This window comes from Notamacropus eugenii, chromosome 1, assembly GCF_028372415.1.
Source record: "Notamacropus eugenii isolate mMacEug1 chromosome 1, mMacEug1.pri_v2, whole genome shotgun sequence".
Taxonomy (NCBI): Eukaryota; Metazoa; Chordata; class Mammalia; order Diprotodontia; family Macropodidae; genus Notamacropus; species Notamacropus eugenii.
The window spans coordinates 617,791,708-617,809,382 of NC_092872.1; the positions used below are offsets into that span (position 1 = coordinate 617,791,708).

The following is a 17,675-nucleotide window of genomic DNA, read 5'->3' on the forward strand; positions in this document are numbered from 1 at the left end:
TGTATGTGTGAGTTTTATATATAAGTTTTGAGTCTCTATTAGTATTTGAAAGATTTTTGTTACCTTTCATCGAACTTTTTTTCATAGATCTAAATCTCCGTACTGAGCCTATCTTTTTTTGTGTGTGATTAAGTCAGCATCATCTTCACCATCCTTTTGTCTGATCAGGGCTTTCAAGCTAATATCATAGGTAATGGGTAACCAAGCCTCTTTGAGAGCATCAATATTAACTTGAATTAAATTGTTTTTACAAGCAAATTAAAAGAGAAAAATTATCCAGAACCACAGACTCACAGATCATATTAACATCTATTATATAACTAATAAGTGAAGTTAATTCTTTTTTAGGGATACTGGAATGTAGACACATTTGAGTAAATAACATCACCTTCCCTTTGGATGCATGTTCTAGCAGGTGCCAGTCCCCCTCAAATATTTTTAAAACTTCTGTGGGAATTCCTTTTGAGAGCTTTTCATAGTGCAATGGAAAGAGCACTGGATTTAGAGGCCTGGGTTCAAATCTCACCTCTATCATTTTCTACCTGTGTGTTGTAGAGAAAATGGAGAAAATTCATGTGCTGTGAGTTTAGAAGAAATATCTCTCTAGTAAAAGTAACTAGAGGTTAAAGAAAGGGAGCTAGAGGGTAATATAAATAGACGGATCCTCATTCTGTATTTTTTTCAACAACAGAATAAGTTGGGATGAGAGATGATATCTTGAAGGGGGTCCCCACTATGTTGGAGAACTAGATATTCTGATTTTTTTGTGTGTTCCTCCGTTGCTGAAGAAGACCATGCCATCAGAGAAATGATGACGAGACTTGCACTTGACTTTGTTTTGAGTGAGGGAGGGCTGTGCAGGTCACTAGTCTCACTTTTCCTCCAGAGTCATCTCAATCCAGTGACCAGATAGTCATCAGGATGACTGGAGATGACCCAGATGAGGCAAATTGGGCTTAAGTGACTTGCCCAAGGTCACACAGCTAGTGAGTGTCAGGTGTTTGAGGTGAGATTTGAACTCAGGTCCTCCTGACTCCTGCACTGGTGCTCTATCCACTGCACCACTGAGCTGTCCCAGACATTCTGATGGGATTTAACAACAGACCTCCAGACCTCACTGTGGTGGTCAGATGGGATTAATTATAAAGAATCATCCCTGTCAGAATATACCTGATCACTGGCAACTCCCAAGAGAGGTTTAACAAGTTACAAACTCAAGGTTAATACATTCTCTCCCCTAAACACAATCACCTAATATCTTGTCCCTGTTACTCAGCCTCCCAAATAAGGAAAGTGACTGAGTAGTCTCACCTGGCTGGCTTCTTTTGCAGTCTGTAATGTTGCCCTAAGGCTGTGTCAAATCCAAATGGATCAAGTTGGATCTTGGGACCTCTGAATTGAGGAATTCCCCAGCAGTGAGACTTTAAGCCTTAATTTCCTCATCCATAAAATGTAAGAGTCAGACCAGATGATCTCTGTGGACTTTTCTAGGTCTAGATCTGTGCTCCTTTAGCAAATTCAGGTTTTTCTGGCATCTTCTCAGTGATAGAAGATCATCATTATTGGAGGGTGGATTTGATTTTGAAAAACAATCAAAACTCATTTAAGGCCAAGTTTCATGAATGTGAGTGGGAGCAGAGGTTGAGGAGTGGAGGAAGGCATCACCCTAGAGACTACCATGTTGGGTCAAATACAAGGTGGCTTTACAAAATCATGAGGGTGAATTTCTTCTAATTCCCAAAGATGAGCTCCAAGAACACTTTGGGGAATGATGGTATTGTTGGAATAGATTTACTAAAGGATTTACTTTGAAGGGCACCACTCATCTGGATGTATATATTTTAGTATGTTTGTATTTAGAGTGGGGAGACCTGGGGTCAAGTTCTAGCTCCATCACTTAGAACTTTGTAGGACTTCTAGAAAATCTCTTAACTTCCTTGAGTTGCATTTTCCTGACTGGAGGGCTGGAGGGTAGAGCACTAAACTCCTCCCACAGCTTTCCTTTATAGAGGACAGAAATGGGACTTCCAGCCCCTTCCCCTCTCCATCTGCAGCTCTATCTGGTTTCAACTCCACTGAACAGGATGTCTCTCCCTGGGACTCCTGGGCATCCCCCTCCCTTTCCAGCTTTTCTTGGTATGTTGTTTTCCACCATTAAATTGTAAGCTTCTTGAGGGCAGACACTGACTTCTGTTTCTTATTTCTATCTCCAGCGCTTAGCACAGTGCCTGGCACCTAATAAAAGTTTGTAGAATTCCTCATTGCTAAACTACTTTGGTGTAAGAAAAGAGCTTTGCAAACTCTAAGTTGATCTACAGATATAAATGTGTGTGTGTGTATATACATATGTATATGTAATTTGTGTATATATACATATACATGGAGAGAGACAGAGAGATTCTTTTTCATCTTACCTATGATATATCATCAGGGTAAGGACCTTTTCTTTATCAAGGCAAATCATCTATCACCTTCTCTGCAATATATAGTCTTAGAGAGTTAGGTGGAAGAAGGAGAGGTGACTTATCCAGGATTACATAACTGGTATGTATCAGAGGCAGGACTTGAACCCAGGCCTTCCTGGTTGCCAGCCTGGCTTTCTATTTGCTACTCCAAGCTGCCTCTGAGTCAGAGTAGTTTAAAAAATGATTTTATTGTGGTATAATCACAATTCATCTTTTTTGCCTGCTAAAGAGGAACATCATTTTCCCTACCAGATGCTGGAGAAATGAGAAGCGTAGCCCAAACCCCCAACTGTGTTACTGTTTCCTGCTCAAAACTACTCTAGGAAAAGCCAATGGACGCAGATGGCCCTGCTCCTAGATCCTGAGGCCTCCTCATCCTCCCTGGTGCTTCATCAGGTGCCTACTCTTTGGGCATCTGTATTCCTAACCTGTCTCCAAGACCAAACTGTCTCTGGATAAGATAAATAACTTAAAAATGGAAGCAGAAAGATGTTTTTGTGTCTGGGGCAAGCAGAATCAAATCTACTCTGAAAATCCTTCAATTCAGTCTGTAGGAGGTGACCGATAAGAGAAGACCACAAGACAACTGCTGCTGGAGGAGGAGCAAGCAGACAAGGTAGGGCTGACCTGGAAAAGAGTTCACCCAGGTTGCAGCCACTGTGGGGAGAAGTTTGGTGATTTGGTAGCTTCTTATTTTAATTAGTTCTTCTTACAAGCTAGATGTTCAGCTCTGTTGTTTCTATGCTACTGATAAACTAAGAGCTCTATTAGTACTTCTTCTAAATCTTGCCACTCTTGGCCAAAGCTCTGGCCACTGGGCCTTCGTTGCAGCTTTGACTGGAAGCCTGAGGAAGCTTCCTCCTTTTTGTGCATCCTTCCCTCCAATGGGGATATAAAATCATTTATTGGTAAACCCATATTCAGGAAGCTTCTCTCCTGGGGCAGGAATGTATTCTGAGCCAGGACCATTTTTAGGATCAGGGCCATTTCCATAAGCATGCTCATTTTGCTTCTGAATATACGCTAATTAAATATGGATTCTAAGAGATAGCTTCATCCTTATGGCATTATAGAAACCATCACAGAAGGCGATTTTTAGTGATAACTGTTTAGCCACATCTGCAAAGCAGGAGTGAATATCAGGACGGAACCTGTTATCGATACTAGCAAAAATAGCCAAAGGAAGATACGGTCAAGGACTTGAGCCACAAACTTCCAGTCCTGGACAACCTGCAAAAGAGACAAATGACATTTTAATAGAGTGAAGACAGTGAATAGCTTCCCTGACTTCATTTGAAGGATATGTGATTGCAAGTTTCAGATTTATAGTGTTTCTTTTTGCAATGACCTGCAGAGTAACATGGAGTGGGTCTTGGACTTGGAGTCGGTCAATAAGCATTACAGGCAAACAACTACATCCTAACAAGTTGTGTGCAAGATAAATTGGAGATAATCATAGAGGGAGGACATTAGCATTAAGGAGGATTGGGAAAAGTTTCTTGTAGAAGATTGAGATTTTATCTGGGATTTGAAGGAAGTGAGTGAGGAAGAACCTCTATGAGTTTTGGGTAACTCTAAAACCTTAAGTTATAGATGGATTATAAGTGAGTTATAGATGGGTCTGTGTTGGTAGAGGGATTTCCCATCATGGTTTGTAAGTTTATATCCTCATATTCAGTATACCATATTGTGAGGCAGCTAAGTGGTGCAGTGAATACAGCCCTTGGCCTAGAGTCAGGAAGATTCAAATTCAAATTTGGCCTCAGACACTTACTAGGTGTATGACCCTGGGCAAGTCACTTAACTCCTATTTTTCCTGGTTCCTCATCTGTAAAATTGGGACTTGTTGGAAAAGGAAATGGCAAATTATTCCAATATCTTTGCCATTGCCAATGTCCATGGGAGTCACATAGAACTGGACACAACTGAATGATCAATCGAACAACAACATACTGTATTGTGCTGACTTAAGCCTTTATATTCTGACTGAATATTCAGATTTTATGGTTTTAGATTTGTCTTTGAAAATACTCTGCATTAAACAGCTATGACCTATGGAACTCAGTCAATTTCGGCTGGAACTTCTCTCCTGCCTTAGTGAAGAGCTCTTCCAAATATGTTAACAAAATAATGTCAATAGAATGAAAAAAATTCAAAACCTGGATTCTTTTTGAGTTTTTATTTCTAAATCCTGTTGAGGAAATAACCCATCATCCTGTGAAAAATGAGAAACCACCAGGGCTTTGGATAACCAACTTAACATATAAAATTAGATTACTTAAAAACAGAATGGAGGTTAATCAGAACGAACAGTACTTTGTACTTTGTACCTTGACCTTTCCACTTTTCCTCATAGTGTTTTTATGAAGTTTTAGCCTGAAAATTCTTGCCTTGATCCTATATTTTTTCCAGGGTTTACTTAATTAAGAAAAAAATTCCATTTTAGACAGAGAGAAAACTAGAATAATAGTAATTCATTGACACTGCTATGGCCCTTTAAGGTTTGCAGAGTGCTTTACATATATGACCTCATTTGAGCCTCTGAACAACAACCCTTGTGAAATACTGCAGTGGTTAGAGATCCAGGCCTGATTCTTCCTCCTGAGTTCAAATCCAGTCTCAGACACTTACTAGCTGTGTGACCCTAGGAAAGTCATTTAACCCTGTTTGCTTTAGTTTTCTCATCTGTAAAATGAGCTGGAGAAGGAAATGGAAAACCACTCCAATGTCTTTGCCAAGAAAACCAAAAAATGGGGTCACAAAGAGTCAGACATGATGGAACAACAACAAATGGCATAAAACTCAATGACTGACTTGGGAGCCAGGAAGATCTGTGTTCAAGTGCAGCTTCAGGCAAATCACTTCATGCCTCTTACTCCTAGGCAGCTCTCTAAGACTCTAAGTTACCGAGGAGCTGCTTGGGTGCATCTGGAAGGAATTTCCATGCTGAGAGTTGTGTACACTGGCAAAATCAGAGGCACTGATCCAATATAACCAGTATTAGTCATTCCATAAAAATTTCGTTTTGATTAAATGAGGTAGAGTAATATAAATAGTGAAGACTGGATGCAGAATCGGGTGACCTGGGTTTAAATTCCAGTTCCAACATTTCCTACAGTACTTGTGCGACATTGCTGTTCAGTCTTTTTTCAGTCATGTTCAACTCTCTGTGACCCCTTTTGAGGTTTTCTTGGCAAAGATGTTTGCCATATTTCCTTCTTCAGCTCATTTTACAGAGAAGGAAACTGAGGCAAACAAGGTGATGTGACTTGCCCAGGGTCACACAACTAGTAAGTGTCTGAGGCCGAATATGAATTTAGGTGCTCCTAACTCCAGGCCTGGGGCTCTAACCTCTGCTCTAATTAGCTGCTACTGGTTGTGTGACATAGGGTAAATCACTGAATTTCTCTCTGTATCTCAGGGTCTTCAGAGGATCTTAGCTCTAGAGCTAGAAAGGACCTTAGAGACCATGAAGTCCAACATCTTCATTTTACAAATGAGGAAACTGAGGCCTAGATAAATGATCTGCCCAGGGTCACGGTTGCAAAGTGTTTGAGCTAGCATTCAGGTCAGAATTTTACATCTCTCTGACTTTAAGACCCATGCTCTATCCACCTTATCGTGCTGTTTCTTGTCCATTAGGAGAGAGAGAGAGAGAGAGAGAGAGAGAGAGAGAGAGAGAGAGAGAGAGAGAGAGAGAGAGAGAGAGAGAAGAGAGAGAGGCAGAGACAGAGACAGAGACAGAGAGACAGAGACAGAGAGACAGAGATGGTTCAGTGGATAAACCAGTGCCAGGCCTGGAGTCAAGAAGATCTCAGTTTGAACCTGGCCTCAGACACTTCCTAGTTGTGTGACTTTGGGCAAGTCACTTCATCTTTGTCTGCCTTGGTTTCTTTAACTGTAAAATGGAGATAATAATAGCATCTGCCTCCTTGTTTTGAGGCTCAAATGAGAAAATAATTATAAAGCACTTGGCACAGTGTCTGGCACATGGTAAGTATTATGTAAATGCTAGCTATTATTATTACTAATTATTATTGCTATTTATTATCAATATCATATTCCTGACTGGCTCTGACTTCTGCGTTTTCTGAGTTCACTCACCTCGTTGATGAAATGCTCTTTTTTCACATGCCTGGAGATGTATCTAATGGACTCAGCAGCCTTTTCCAAAAAGGCAACCAGTACTTTTTCTCCATCTTTCATTTGCTTCTGCTTCTGCTTTGCTGGCATTTTTGCTTTAACCCCTGGCTGGCTTTCCACCACATCTGGGAAGGGGTAGCGATCAATGGGGCCTTTCATGCAGAGAAGTTTTGGGAGCTTTTGGAGAAATAATCTTTTTACCCAAGGGGCCATGGGGTGGTAAGTGGAAGAAGAGCGATGGTGAACATTGATAACAAAGACCGTGACAATGATGGACAGGGTGACAAAAATCATGATGAATAGTAGATATTCCCCAATCAGAGGGATGACCTTGGAAGACGATGGGATGATTTCTTCAATCACTAGGAGAAAAACGGTCAGGGAAACCAGAACCGACGTGGAGAGTGAGAGTTTTTCTCCTTCATCAGAAGGCAAATAAAAAACAAGGACCGTCAGGAAAGACAATCCAAGACAGGGGATGATGAGGAAAAGGGTATAGAACAGAGGCAGGCGCCTCAGAACGAAAGAATATGTAATATACGGGTAAGAATACAAACCCTCCCTTCTGTTTCCTTTCATGCCTTTGGCATAGAGTATTTCCCATTCTCCGTTATCAAAGAAGTCGTTCCTGTCAACATTTTCATCAATTAAAACAAGGTCAACCATGGTGCCATCATAGGTCCAGGAACCAAACTTCATTGAACAGTTCTGTCGGTCAAATGGAAAAAATGTCACGTCCATTGTGCATGAACTTTTGTAACTGGATGGAGGTGTCCAAACAATGGTTCCATTGTGTCTTACTATGACCTTGGTCATTAGAGAGCCTTCGAAGCGTCCATCAGCACTGAAAGAGAGACAGCTACTTTCACTCTGAAGACTGGTCATGTGTGGAATGATTGGTTGTTTCTTTCAACATCATCAGAGCTGTGTAATTATTCTTTTTCCTTTATGTGGATAATTGAGAATGTGACTCTATTACATGCTTTGTGACCTTATGCAAGTCATTTTATTTCTTTGGGTTTCATTTCTCTTACATATAAAATAAAGGGGTTAGAGTCAGTCAAAGGATAATAAGATCTCTAGGGTCCCCTCCATTTCTAAATCCTCCCATCTTCCTTATAGAAACTCTCACTTCTTTTTTAAGATAGTGAAATTATGATTTTACTGTTATATTAACAACCAATTATTAAATTAGGATCTAGACTTTTCTCTTTTATTTCCTCATTTCAGGCCAGACCCTGTAAAAAGTCAATCTCTGAAGGACATGACTGATTGATGCAATTGTTCTAGTCCTCAAGGGACATGCTCTTGAATCTTGAGAGGAGGACCTTGCTTCTGTTTAGAGTGTAAACAGAATCCAGTCTGGCTGAGTTCTTACCCTGAGGAGAAGAGATCCTGTCCATTAAAGTTTAGGGTGACCCAGCTCATGAAGGAGAAAACCAAGCAAAGTGTCTGAATGGAAATGGATTCCCCTCTCCAGATTGTTGGAAGCTACTGCATCTCATGATTAAAACATACATAATCTCAGCAGGAGGAGCTAAAGACTTCTGGTCCACTTCTTCATTAAATGACCAACCCTGATGGGTTGATTTTCAGTTGTCAAGGGAATTCCCTTTCAAAAATTATTTAAAGCTTTCAGTCTCTTCATGTCTTTTATCTTTGGTTACAGAGAGAAACCACTGACCATCAATTTATTGATTGCTGGCTAGCTTAATTAATAAATTGACTATTAATTACCCCCAAATTCTATCTCTCAGGGTTTTTCATTTGCCACAATACAGCTCAAGCATCATCTTCTACAGGAAGCCCTGATCCCTCCAAATGCTAGTGCCCTCCCCCTCAAACTACCTTGTATTTAACTAATTTGTATATGTTTCTATTTATTCTGTATATACTTATGCAAGGTATTCCAAAAAGTCTGAGTATACTTTTAAACTATTAAATCTTATGAAAACTATGAAAAATGGATATGGGCATACTTATATTTGCATTTCTCTTGAAAAATATGTTTGTGTGTTTTACATTTTAAGTTCTTAGTAAAGCAAATTTTCCCCTAGAGTATTAGAATTAATTTCCTTAGCTCATTTCCCTCTAGGATACTTACTTTTCAAAAAGAACTATATCAGGAAGCCAAAGAGATTCGGATGGAACTTTAATGGAGCTGATTCCACCGTATTCATCAGGGTTCCAGCGTAATTTGTGGTCTATCCATTCCTACAGAGAGACAGTGAAAAAATAATTAGGATTTTGTCCTTATTGATTGCCCATCTCTCCCCTAGAGACCCTATTTTCCTCTCCCATGGTACGGAGGAGGGCTATTTCATGATGAGAAGCATGTCTGAACTCCAGGGAAACTGAGAAGCCTCTATCCTTGTCCTGAACCTCCAATGCTTTTAAAATGGTCATATTTAACTGTTAATTATGTAACTACTTTAAACTATTATATTTAACTATTAATAATAACTTCTAATGTATTTGTCATATTTAACTAAGTAATAAGGCAAAGGGAATAAGGTACCAGCATGGAATTAAAGTCTTGCCTCTGATACATACTATGATCAGTGACAAGTTGTATATATCACATAATCTCCTATGCACTTACTTATGTGTTAAGGACTGTGGACCTCTCAGTTACAAGACCGTAAGTTACAAATAGCTTCCTGAGAATGTAAACCCCTTGAGGTCTGGAACTGTTTTTACCGTTTTTGTTCTCTGTAGAGCTTAACCCCGCGCCCAGAACATAGTAAGCACATGATAAATGCTTGTTGATATACTAACTAACTGATCTGTATCAGAGGAAAGATTTTCCACATCAAGATTTCCAAACGCTGGTGAAAACATAAGTCCAGATTTTAAAAAAATTAGTTGTAGCTTCAAGCGATTTTCATATGGTTAGCTTTCTGCAACTGAGTTTTTCTTTGTTCAGTCATTTTCACTTGTGTTTGACTCATTGTTTCCCCATTTGGGGCTTTCTTGGCAGAGATACTGGAATGGTTTGCCATTTCCTTCTCCAGTTCATTTTACAAATGAGGAAACTGAGGCAAAAAGGGTAATGTGACTTGCCCAGGGTCACATAGCTAATAAGTATCTGAGACTGGATTTGATCCCAGCAAGATGAGTCTTCTTGCCAGTTTTCTCATTAAAAATTAATTATAAAGATGGGGAGAACAAACCAAATTAATTCTAGTTAGTCCAATGACAAACATGTATCCGAGACATTTAACATCAAATCTGAAAAGCATTTGATAGTCATCAGTCATGAATATTTTCCATGATGTCATAGTCTGTAACAGAGAAATAAATATATATCAAGATTCTCCTCCTATGGCATCATCTGACTGTCTTCTCATAAACTCCCATTTAGATTTCAAGGTAATACTTGAGATCTGGTTATCTTCCATATATTCATATATATTTCATTATAATAAAATAAGTTCATTAATTATGATCTTAGAGTTCAGCAAATTTATAAGAAGAACATGACAAAAACCCTAGTCCCAATGGCTTGCTTGACCAGATTGCAAAACATGAGTAGATGATTGATGGATATCACAATTGTAGTGCATGTGGATTTTAATAATGCTTTAGATAAAAAAAAAAAATCTCATGGAATCTGACCTGAAAATTAAATTCCTCTGCATTTATGCCTATTGTCTGGACTGTGAGCAATTATGTTAGTCTCTTGCAGAATGATATTATACCGAGTTAAAGAGAGCTGCTCCATGTGATTCTTTCAGGATCATTGTGACATGTGCCTTTATAATTGAGTCAGGAGTAAACAAATGGATGATACAGCTGCGTGCCAAAATAGTGAAATATTCATGAAACCTGAAGACTAACTGAGTAGGGCAATACAGCCAAGTCATCATCATGATTAATATATATTATGCTCTGAAATTTACATGGCACTGTGCTCCATCTTGGAAAAAGAAAGTTATGTAGATGGAGTCCCTTAAGGAGCTTGTAATTGTAGACATAAAATTTGCATGACTATGGGAAAAGGCTTCCCAGTGTACTGACAGTTCTTTAGCACCAGCTAAGATGGCAGATTTTTCTGTGCTTCTTTGGAGTGACGAGGCCTGTGGGATACTTCTTTGTGATCTTTTGCTGAAAGGATTTTCTCTCCCTTTTCTGTAGCAGTGAAAATACTCTAGTACAAATATCTCACTGATGTGGATGTTTTCTCTAATGATGCAGATTGAAAGTTATCTATGCCTATCTGTCCTATAGCCCTCACTTTTCTACATCCTTCCATTAACCGACTGCAAGTAATCCCCTAGATATGCTGGAGGTCTTCCTTGCATACACTTGACATCTCACTCTTCCATGTCAAGGTGGGAAAAAGACTGTCCATAAATTATTCTTCACTCTTTCCATGTGACCAGCCCATCCTTTCTGATGGTCAGACGAAAGAAAATCCTCTCTGGAAATCCAATCTTTCTGATCTAGATCTGGGCTAGTTCCTACTGGGGGCAAAAATCTCAAATATTTCTCTCATATTACTATTTCAAGTGGGCAGCTAGGTGTTGCAGTGGATAGAGGGCTAGGTCTAGAGTCAGAAAGATTCATCTCCTGAATTCAAATCTGCCCTCAGACATTTACTAACTGTTTGACCCTGGGCAAGTCACTTAACCCTGTTTACCTGAATTTTCTCATCTGTAAGATGATCTCATCTGGAGAAGGAAATGACAAACGTTCTAGTATCTTTGCCAAGAAAACTCCACATGGGGTCACAAAAACATGACTGCAAAATGACTAACAACAACCAAACCTATGGTTAAGCATCTTCCATTTGGGGATCAGTGGGTGATTTTTAGGACCCTTTGAAATTCTCACTCTGCTAGTTACTATGGACCCTTTTGGCACTTAGTTGCTAAATATCTAAATCTAATTCATAATCAGGAACATTGACCCAACAATTTTTACCTAGGTAAAAATTTTAGTGTTTTTGTTTGTTTTGTCTTTGTAGTTGAGTCCTCAGGGAGATAATATATATTAGAGGAATGAAACTCAGAAGAAAAATTTTAAATATAACATTTACTCACACCTCTTTAATCACTTATTACATAGCCCATTGATTTTCAGTGTTTACTATGGTCAGAATAATATCTCCCTCCCTTTTGTTTCTGATTTAATCAGTAAAATATCTATCCCAGTCCAAAATGAGGAGGTAAGCATGACATATAATTTCAAGTTGTATGCTATACAATTGAAGGACAGATGGTTGGAATGTAGACTAGTTGGAATGATGAGAGTTTTCATTTAATTTCTACTTGAGTAGTTCCTTAAAGGAAGTGACATTTCAGAAAACATTTGGTAGAATGTACAAGGATGGTTTATAGGATAGTTGGATTCAATTCAACAAATATTTTTTGAGCATCAACTAGATGTAGAACATGACCTAGCAATGATGTTCAGTCACATTGCTCAAAGAAGAATGAAACATCCCTAACTTCAAGGAGTTTGTGACCTAGAGAAAGACACAAGACACGTTCATAAGTAAGTGTGTAGAATGAGAGAAAGAAGTTCTCTTCAGCCCTGTTGATGAAGTTATAGAAGAGATAAGAGAAAGATGGATTATTAATGTGTTCAACAAAATAGAAAGATATATCTATTCTTTGCCATTCCTTTACAAAGTGTGAAAGAGTTCTCCCTAATAGAATCAGAGGGACAACTTGCCATTATTTGGCCAAAGATTGGCCATACTGTTGATGGTTTGCCAGTTCTGAAAGATAGTTGAGCAACAGCCAAAGAAGGAAGTAGGTTTGTGTAGTGTAACTCCTGCACTTTTATCAGAAGACAGTGGAGGGGAAGAGGGCATTTACTTGTCTTCCCCTATTGACCATGGCATCAAGGAGCAAAGGTATACATCCGGTAGGAGGCACTATATCCCAGAGGCAGGGAGGGGAGGGAGTGGGGGGGGGGGGAAGACACAAGTCATTAAATCTGTGAGGTTGGCTCCAAGGGATGAGACCCTTAGTAGCAGACAAAAGAGCCAGAGAGAATTAGCCCAACCAGTCATGCTGAAGAGAGCAGGAGAACCAGGTAGCCACTGAACAACCTATGCATCCTTTATGCTGCATCCAGAGGGAAATAGAGTGAAGATGCCAAATGAAGGGAAGAGACATGGAAGTCCTGTAGTAACAGAGGCTTATGTTGCCTTGACCATATGTATTCCTTTCCTGTGTGCTTCACAACCAGTGTACTCTAAGTTTGTGCCTACTTTTCCCATTGGTAATGTATGTTTTTGAGGGAAAATGTGTCAAAAGTTTATGGAGGAACACTGGATGGCTAAGGCCCTTTGTAAATGCCTTTGCTTTGAGTTAATTATGTCTTTTGGTTGACTACTAAAGGTAACTGCCCCAGTAGAAACCCTGTAAAGACAACTGACCACAACTACTTACTTATCGCTCCTTTGGGGGCATATCTGAATCAGAGTTCAAGAGAAAAGAGAAGAAGAAAATAGTTGGGTGTGGTGCATAAAAGTGATTTCCAAGTATTTCTAAGAAATGTCACATAGACTCTAGTGAGATGGGCACTTCAACTTTTTTTTGCTTGTCTTCGGAAGGTAAAACTAATAACAATGGGTAGAAGTTGCAGAATAGTGGATTTACACTTAATATAAGGAAATATTCCAAGCCATTAGAATTATCCAAGAGTGGAAATTTTTGTCTTGGGATGGGGTTGGCTCCATTTCACTAGATGTTTTCAAGCAGAGGACTGTTGAGGATATGGAGGATGGGTTTCCTCAAACAAGTATGAGTTTGACCAGGTGGCTTCCTAGTTCCTTTCCAAGATTCAGTGATTTAGGGGACCTTGACTCAAAAAATACTTTAGCCCATGATTTTTGGCAGGAAATAACATCTCTGGGCCATGTTCCATAATGGATTTTCTTGCTTTAAGATTCTGTGTCCCACACTCTAAATATCTAAGTTGAATCCTGGGCAAATATAGCCAACACAAGAGTGTGTTGGTAAATGCCCAATACGTATTTAAGTTTAATTTGCATTAACATTTTCTCCACAACTTTCTTAGATCTAGGCAATCAACAGAACAATAAAACAAGTCCTGATTTGAAATGTTTGCTGATTTCCAAAGTGTAAATACTCACAATGAAAATTTAACACTTGACTCCTGGGAGCCAAAAGCCTATGGGGAAGATTAAAGAAGTCAATACAGAATGACCAAGGTTATAAAATTAGCACAGCTCTAGGCACCTTATGGGGTTTTTCTGTTGGGGTCCACATGGGATCAGAATGTAGTAGATAGCACTAGCCACTGAAGGAGCAAAGAACTATGTTTGTTTACAGCCAGCCATATGAGCATTTTGTTTGTCTTATTTTAAATTGTGTTAATGACCAGTTCCTGTACAATTGATCAGATCAGCCTTGCAGTTGATTTAATTCAGTAATTAGGGTAGCTGAAAACTCTACACTGACTCCTTTTTGATCCAGAGTTTTTGTCATTGTTGTTTTGTTTTTTAAATTTATTGCATAGACCCAACCACTAAGCCCCTTGGCTTGTGAACCTTGTAAAGCTTAACTGAGTACCAAGGAATATATGTAGATTTCCATGAGTTCATATTTTGCTGAAAAAATCTTAGGGATTGGTCTGTGTAGTATCTGGATTTCAGAAAATTATCCTGGAGAAGCTGGTGCTGCTGTTTATGAGGAGGTAGTTTCACAGTCTGCCATCTTGAATTCAGAATCAGTTGATCTCTTAATCATTTGAGAATTTGAGGTCATCTAGTCCAATCTGTACATGAAAGGAATTCAGAAAGATTCCTTTTGTGAACTTGTTTGCCACCCCCATCCTCACTTCAAAATGCCAAACATTTACTTAGGAGGGGGCTTACATCTATGAGAAGAGGCAAAAGCATCAGTGAAACTGCCCAGGTCTTCACCCATTTAAACCCTTGAAGAAAACGTGGTAAGATGGGTTTGGGCCAGCACAGAGTACTGGATTTGGAGTCAGCAAGCCTTGGTTTCAAATCCTGCCTCAGACGGTGTGACTCTGGGCAAGTCATTTAACCGCTGCTTGCCTCAGTTTCTCTTCTGCAAAACATGGGGCTTAGCCTGGATGGCCTCTAAGGTTCCCTCCTAGCTCTAAAGCTATGATGCCATTATAGTAACCCACCTGGTAATGCTGTGCAAAGGACTGATAGTGGCAGCCCTGCTGTGCCCCTACAACCTGCTCACCATGGTGGTAAAGAGCCTTCAAAGTCATACCCCCCACCAGGGTCCTGTTTTCTCCAAAGCCCCAGGAAATGGTTGGCTATATCCTCCTTCCCCTGACCCTTGATCTCCTGTGGCCCTGGAACCTCAGGCTCCCCTCCCTGTCCTTCTCTCTTTCCAGCAGCAGCTTAGAAATAACTTCCCATGTTTGTGCAGGCTGTTCCAGTCAAGATTCTCAAAGCCCTTTCCAAATATGAACTTAGAGTCGTTTAACACCATCTGTGATAGGAAACAGCATGGGAAAGAGGTGTACAGACAGTCGAACCAAATATTAAAGCTAATCCACAGGAAAAAAAAGAATCTTTGATTCCAAATATGCATTATAGCATCTCCTCCTTCATTTGCCTTCCTTGCACATTTACATAAAATAACCTTTGCCTGGTTAGGTTATGATGACTTGAAACAATATTCCATTTAAACCCTACTAAATTGGATTTTTCTCACTGTAAATAAGGCAACCTTTAAAATGATTCAGTTTAAAAGTCAAATCGAATGTGGATGAGAATCAAATCAGAGTCACAAGATCAACACTTTAGAGATGGATGAGACTTTACATATCACCTGGTCCAACACTCTTATTTTTCAAATGAGGAAACTGAGGACCGAAGATGAGCCCAGAGACTAGAAATTATTTACCTAAGATCATACAGATATTAAGTGATGGAGCTGGGATTCAACTCCATCTCCTGATGCCAGAATTAATGACTCTGTCTTCCCCCTCCCCTCTCTCATTGATTCCCAAGTCTTGTTATCTAATAGGGTAACCCAGGGTTATCTGAGGGAAGTTGCATTGTAAAATCCTCAAAATAAAATTAATTTTGCTTCACTTTAATTTTAAGGTAAGTATCAGCCAAACAGCCTTTGGGCCTCATCCCATGATTCCATCCTCCGATGGGTTAGTTCAGCTATCAGTTTTGGTGTGGATAAGAATCACAAATGGCCCTTGTTCATTGTTAAGGAGAAGGGGTGGAGCCAAAGGAAGGAATCAGGAGACATATTAAGGTGGTAGCAACTGAAAATAGAAATGAATCCAATCCAACACATTGAACAAAAGCAGGAAACTTTGGGGATATCTTCTGACCTTTATGGTTTGGTCCTAAAAGTCAGAGGCCTTGGGTATAACTCCTACACTGGACAATTCATAGAGCCTCCCTGGGCCACAAATTCTTCATCTTTAAAAAGACAGATGGCCTTCTGAAAGGTCCCTTCCAGTTGTAGAGACAATATATGTGCTTTATTTTCCCATCAGATTCCCATCATCCATGAGAGCAGAGACTGTGCCTGATAAACTTGCACCAGCCCTGTCTGGTCCTTGGGCGTATAATAAGTATGGTAGGATCAGGGTTTCAGGTTTCCTGCTTCCTGTAATAGTTTTCTCTAAAAGGCAACTCTGGGATTTCATTGGTCCCTGTCTCCCTTGACACAGCTTTTAGGTCACCTAAGTGCATTAAAAAGTCCCACTCAAGGCATCTCTGATTTGGTGGATTTCTGAAGACTACATGAGTCACCATGTCCTTCACCAACCTGACACCTACCCTAATAAGCAAATGCATTTCCATATGTAGAAAGGGTTTCTGTATTCAATTGCACCCAGACAAACAAAATACCACAGTATCCTTACTGCATATACTTGTGCCTGAGCAAAGAAATCTATCCTTTTATTAACTGTTTAGTGATGCATGAGAACCTCATTTCATCCTGATGTCAGATCTGAACTAAGAGAATACAGGTCTTAGAGCCACCTCCAGCTATAAGCCCTAATAAATGTTTGTTGAATTAAATGTTCTTTGTACACTTAGTTGATTTTCAAAAAAACCCAGGTATTGGAGAAACAACCCTGACCTGAAATATTGAGCTTGACAAACAACTAACCAACTTTATTTTCTTTAGATGGGACAAGGTGATAAGGGGCCAAAGAGAGTCTTGGCTACAATGGTACTGAGGTTGCACAGATTCCCCAGGGATAGCTCAAAAATTCCAGTAGAGACCCAAGTGCAGCCTTTGACTAAATCCTATGAAGGCTTTGCTACAATGTACAAGGTCCTTGACTGAGACCAGGAGGATGGGTGCTATAGCCAAGTACCCATAATGATGAGTGGCCCAGTTTCCCAGCTTTAATGGGATTAGGTCTGGGGAAGGAAAATTATTTCCGAGTTCAGGTGTTTTCCCTAGTTCTTTCTTATTACTTTGGCTTATTGGCTCTGAGACTTGTTACTGCCCAGAGCAGTATCAAAAGTCCCAGATACACCATAGCTGTTGGTACCTCAGTTACAGAGGGGCATGCTATTGGGGAGAAATGCTCATGAGGCAAGGACAAAGGATGGGATTCCCAGCATTGATAGTTAAATTGATTTTATGAAAAAAGTAACAGCCCTAGCAGGTTCCCCAGCCCTGGCCCAAGGAGATGAGAACAACGAAACCCACCAGACACCCAATGGCTTCTAGTCCTGGATATGTCTGTCCCTTCATCATCTTTGTTTTTCTCAACTTTAGAACTTACTTTACTTTCTGGCTTGGCGTAGACCTCACTTATTAGTTGTGGGATCCTAGACTAGGTCCATAAAACTTCCTTGACTTCAGTTCCCTCCTCTGTAAAGAATTTCCAGGGTCCTGTGATCGCAGAATGCAAGCATTCTGTGACTTCTGACACAGACATTCTGAAAGACTAAAGGAAGGGCTCCTAAGGTATAGTCAAGGATGCAACTGTCTGGGACTTTGTGACACGGTCTTAATTGCCAAACCCATGGTGTATTATGTGCCAAAGACCCCTAAGCAGTTTACCTTATCATCGGGTACATTGAGACACACAGACATCACAAAGTCACACAAACAC

At 39.8% G+C, this 17,675-nt stretch overlaps 1 protein-coding gene across 1 annotated transcript in view; it reads right to left on the reverse strand.

Moving 5' to 3' along the window:
- Positions 1 to 3,559: 3,559 nt before the first annotated feature.
- Positions 3,560 to 17,675, reverse strand: part of CHRNB3 (cholinergic receptor nicotinic beta 3 subunit) — a 36,325-nt gene continuing 22,209 nt past the window's right edge. The window contains exons 4-6 of the mRNA XM_072632083.1: positions 8,713 to 8,822; positions 6,570 to 7,452; positions 3,560 to 3,695 (exon numbers count right to left, since the gene is read on the reverse strand). Of these exons, the coding sequence (XP_072488184.1) occupies positions 3,561 to 3,695; positions 6,570 to 7,452; positions 8,713 to 8,822 (1,128 nt within the window). The 3' untranslated portion in view covers position 3,560. The remainder of the gene's footprint in view (positions 3,696 to 6,569; positions 7,453 to 8,712; positions 8,823 to 17,675) is intronic.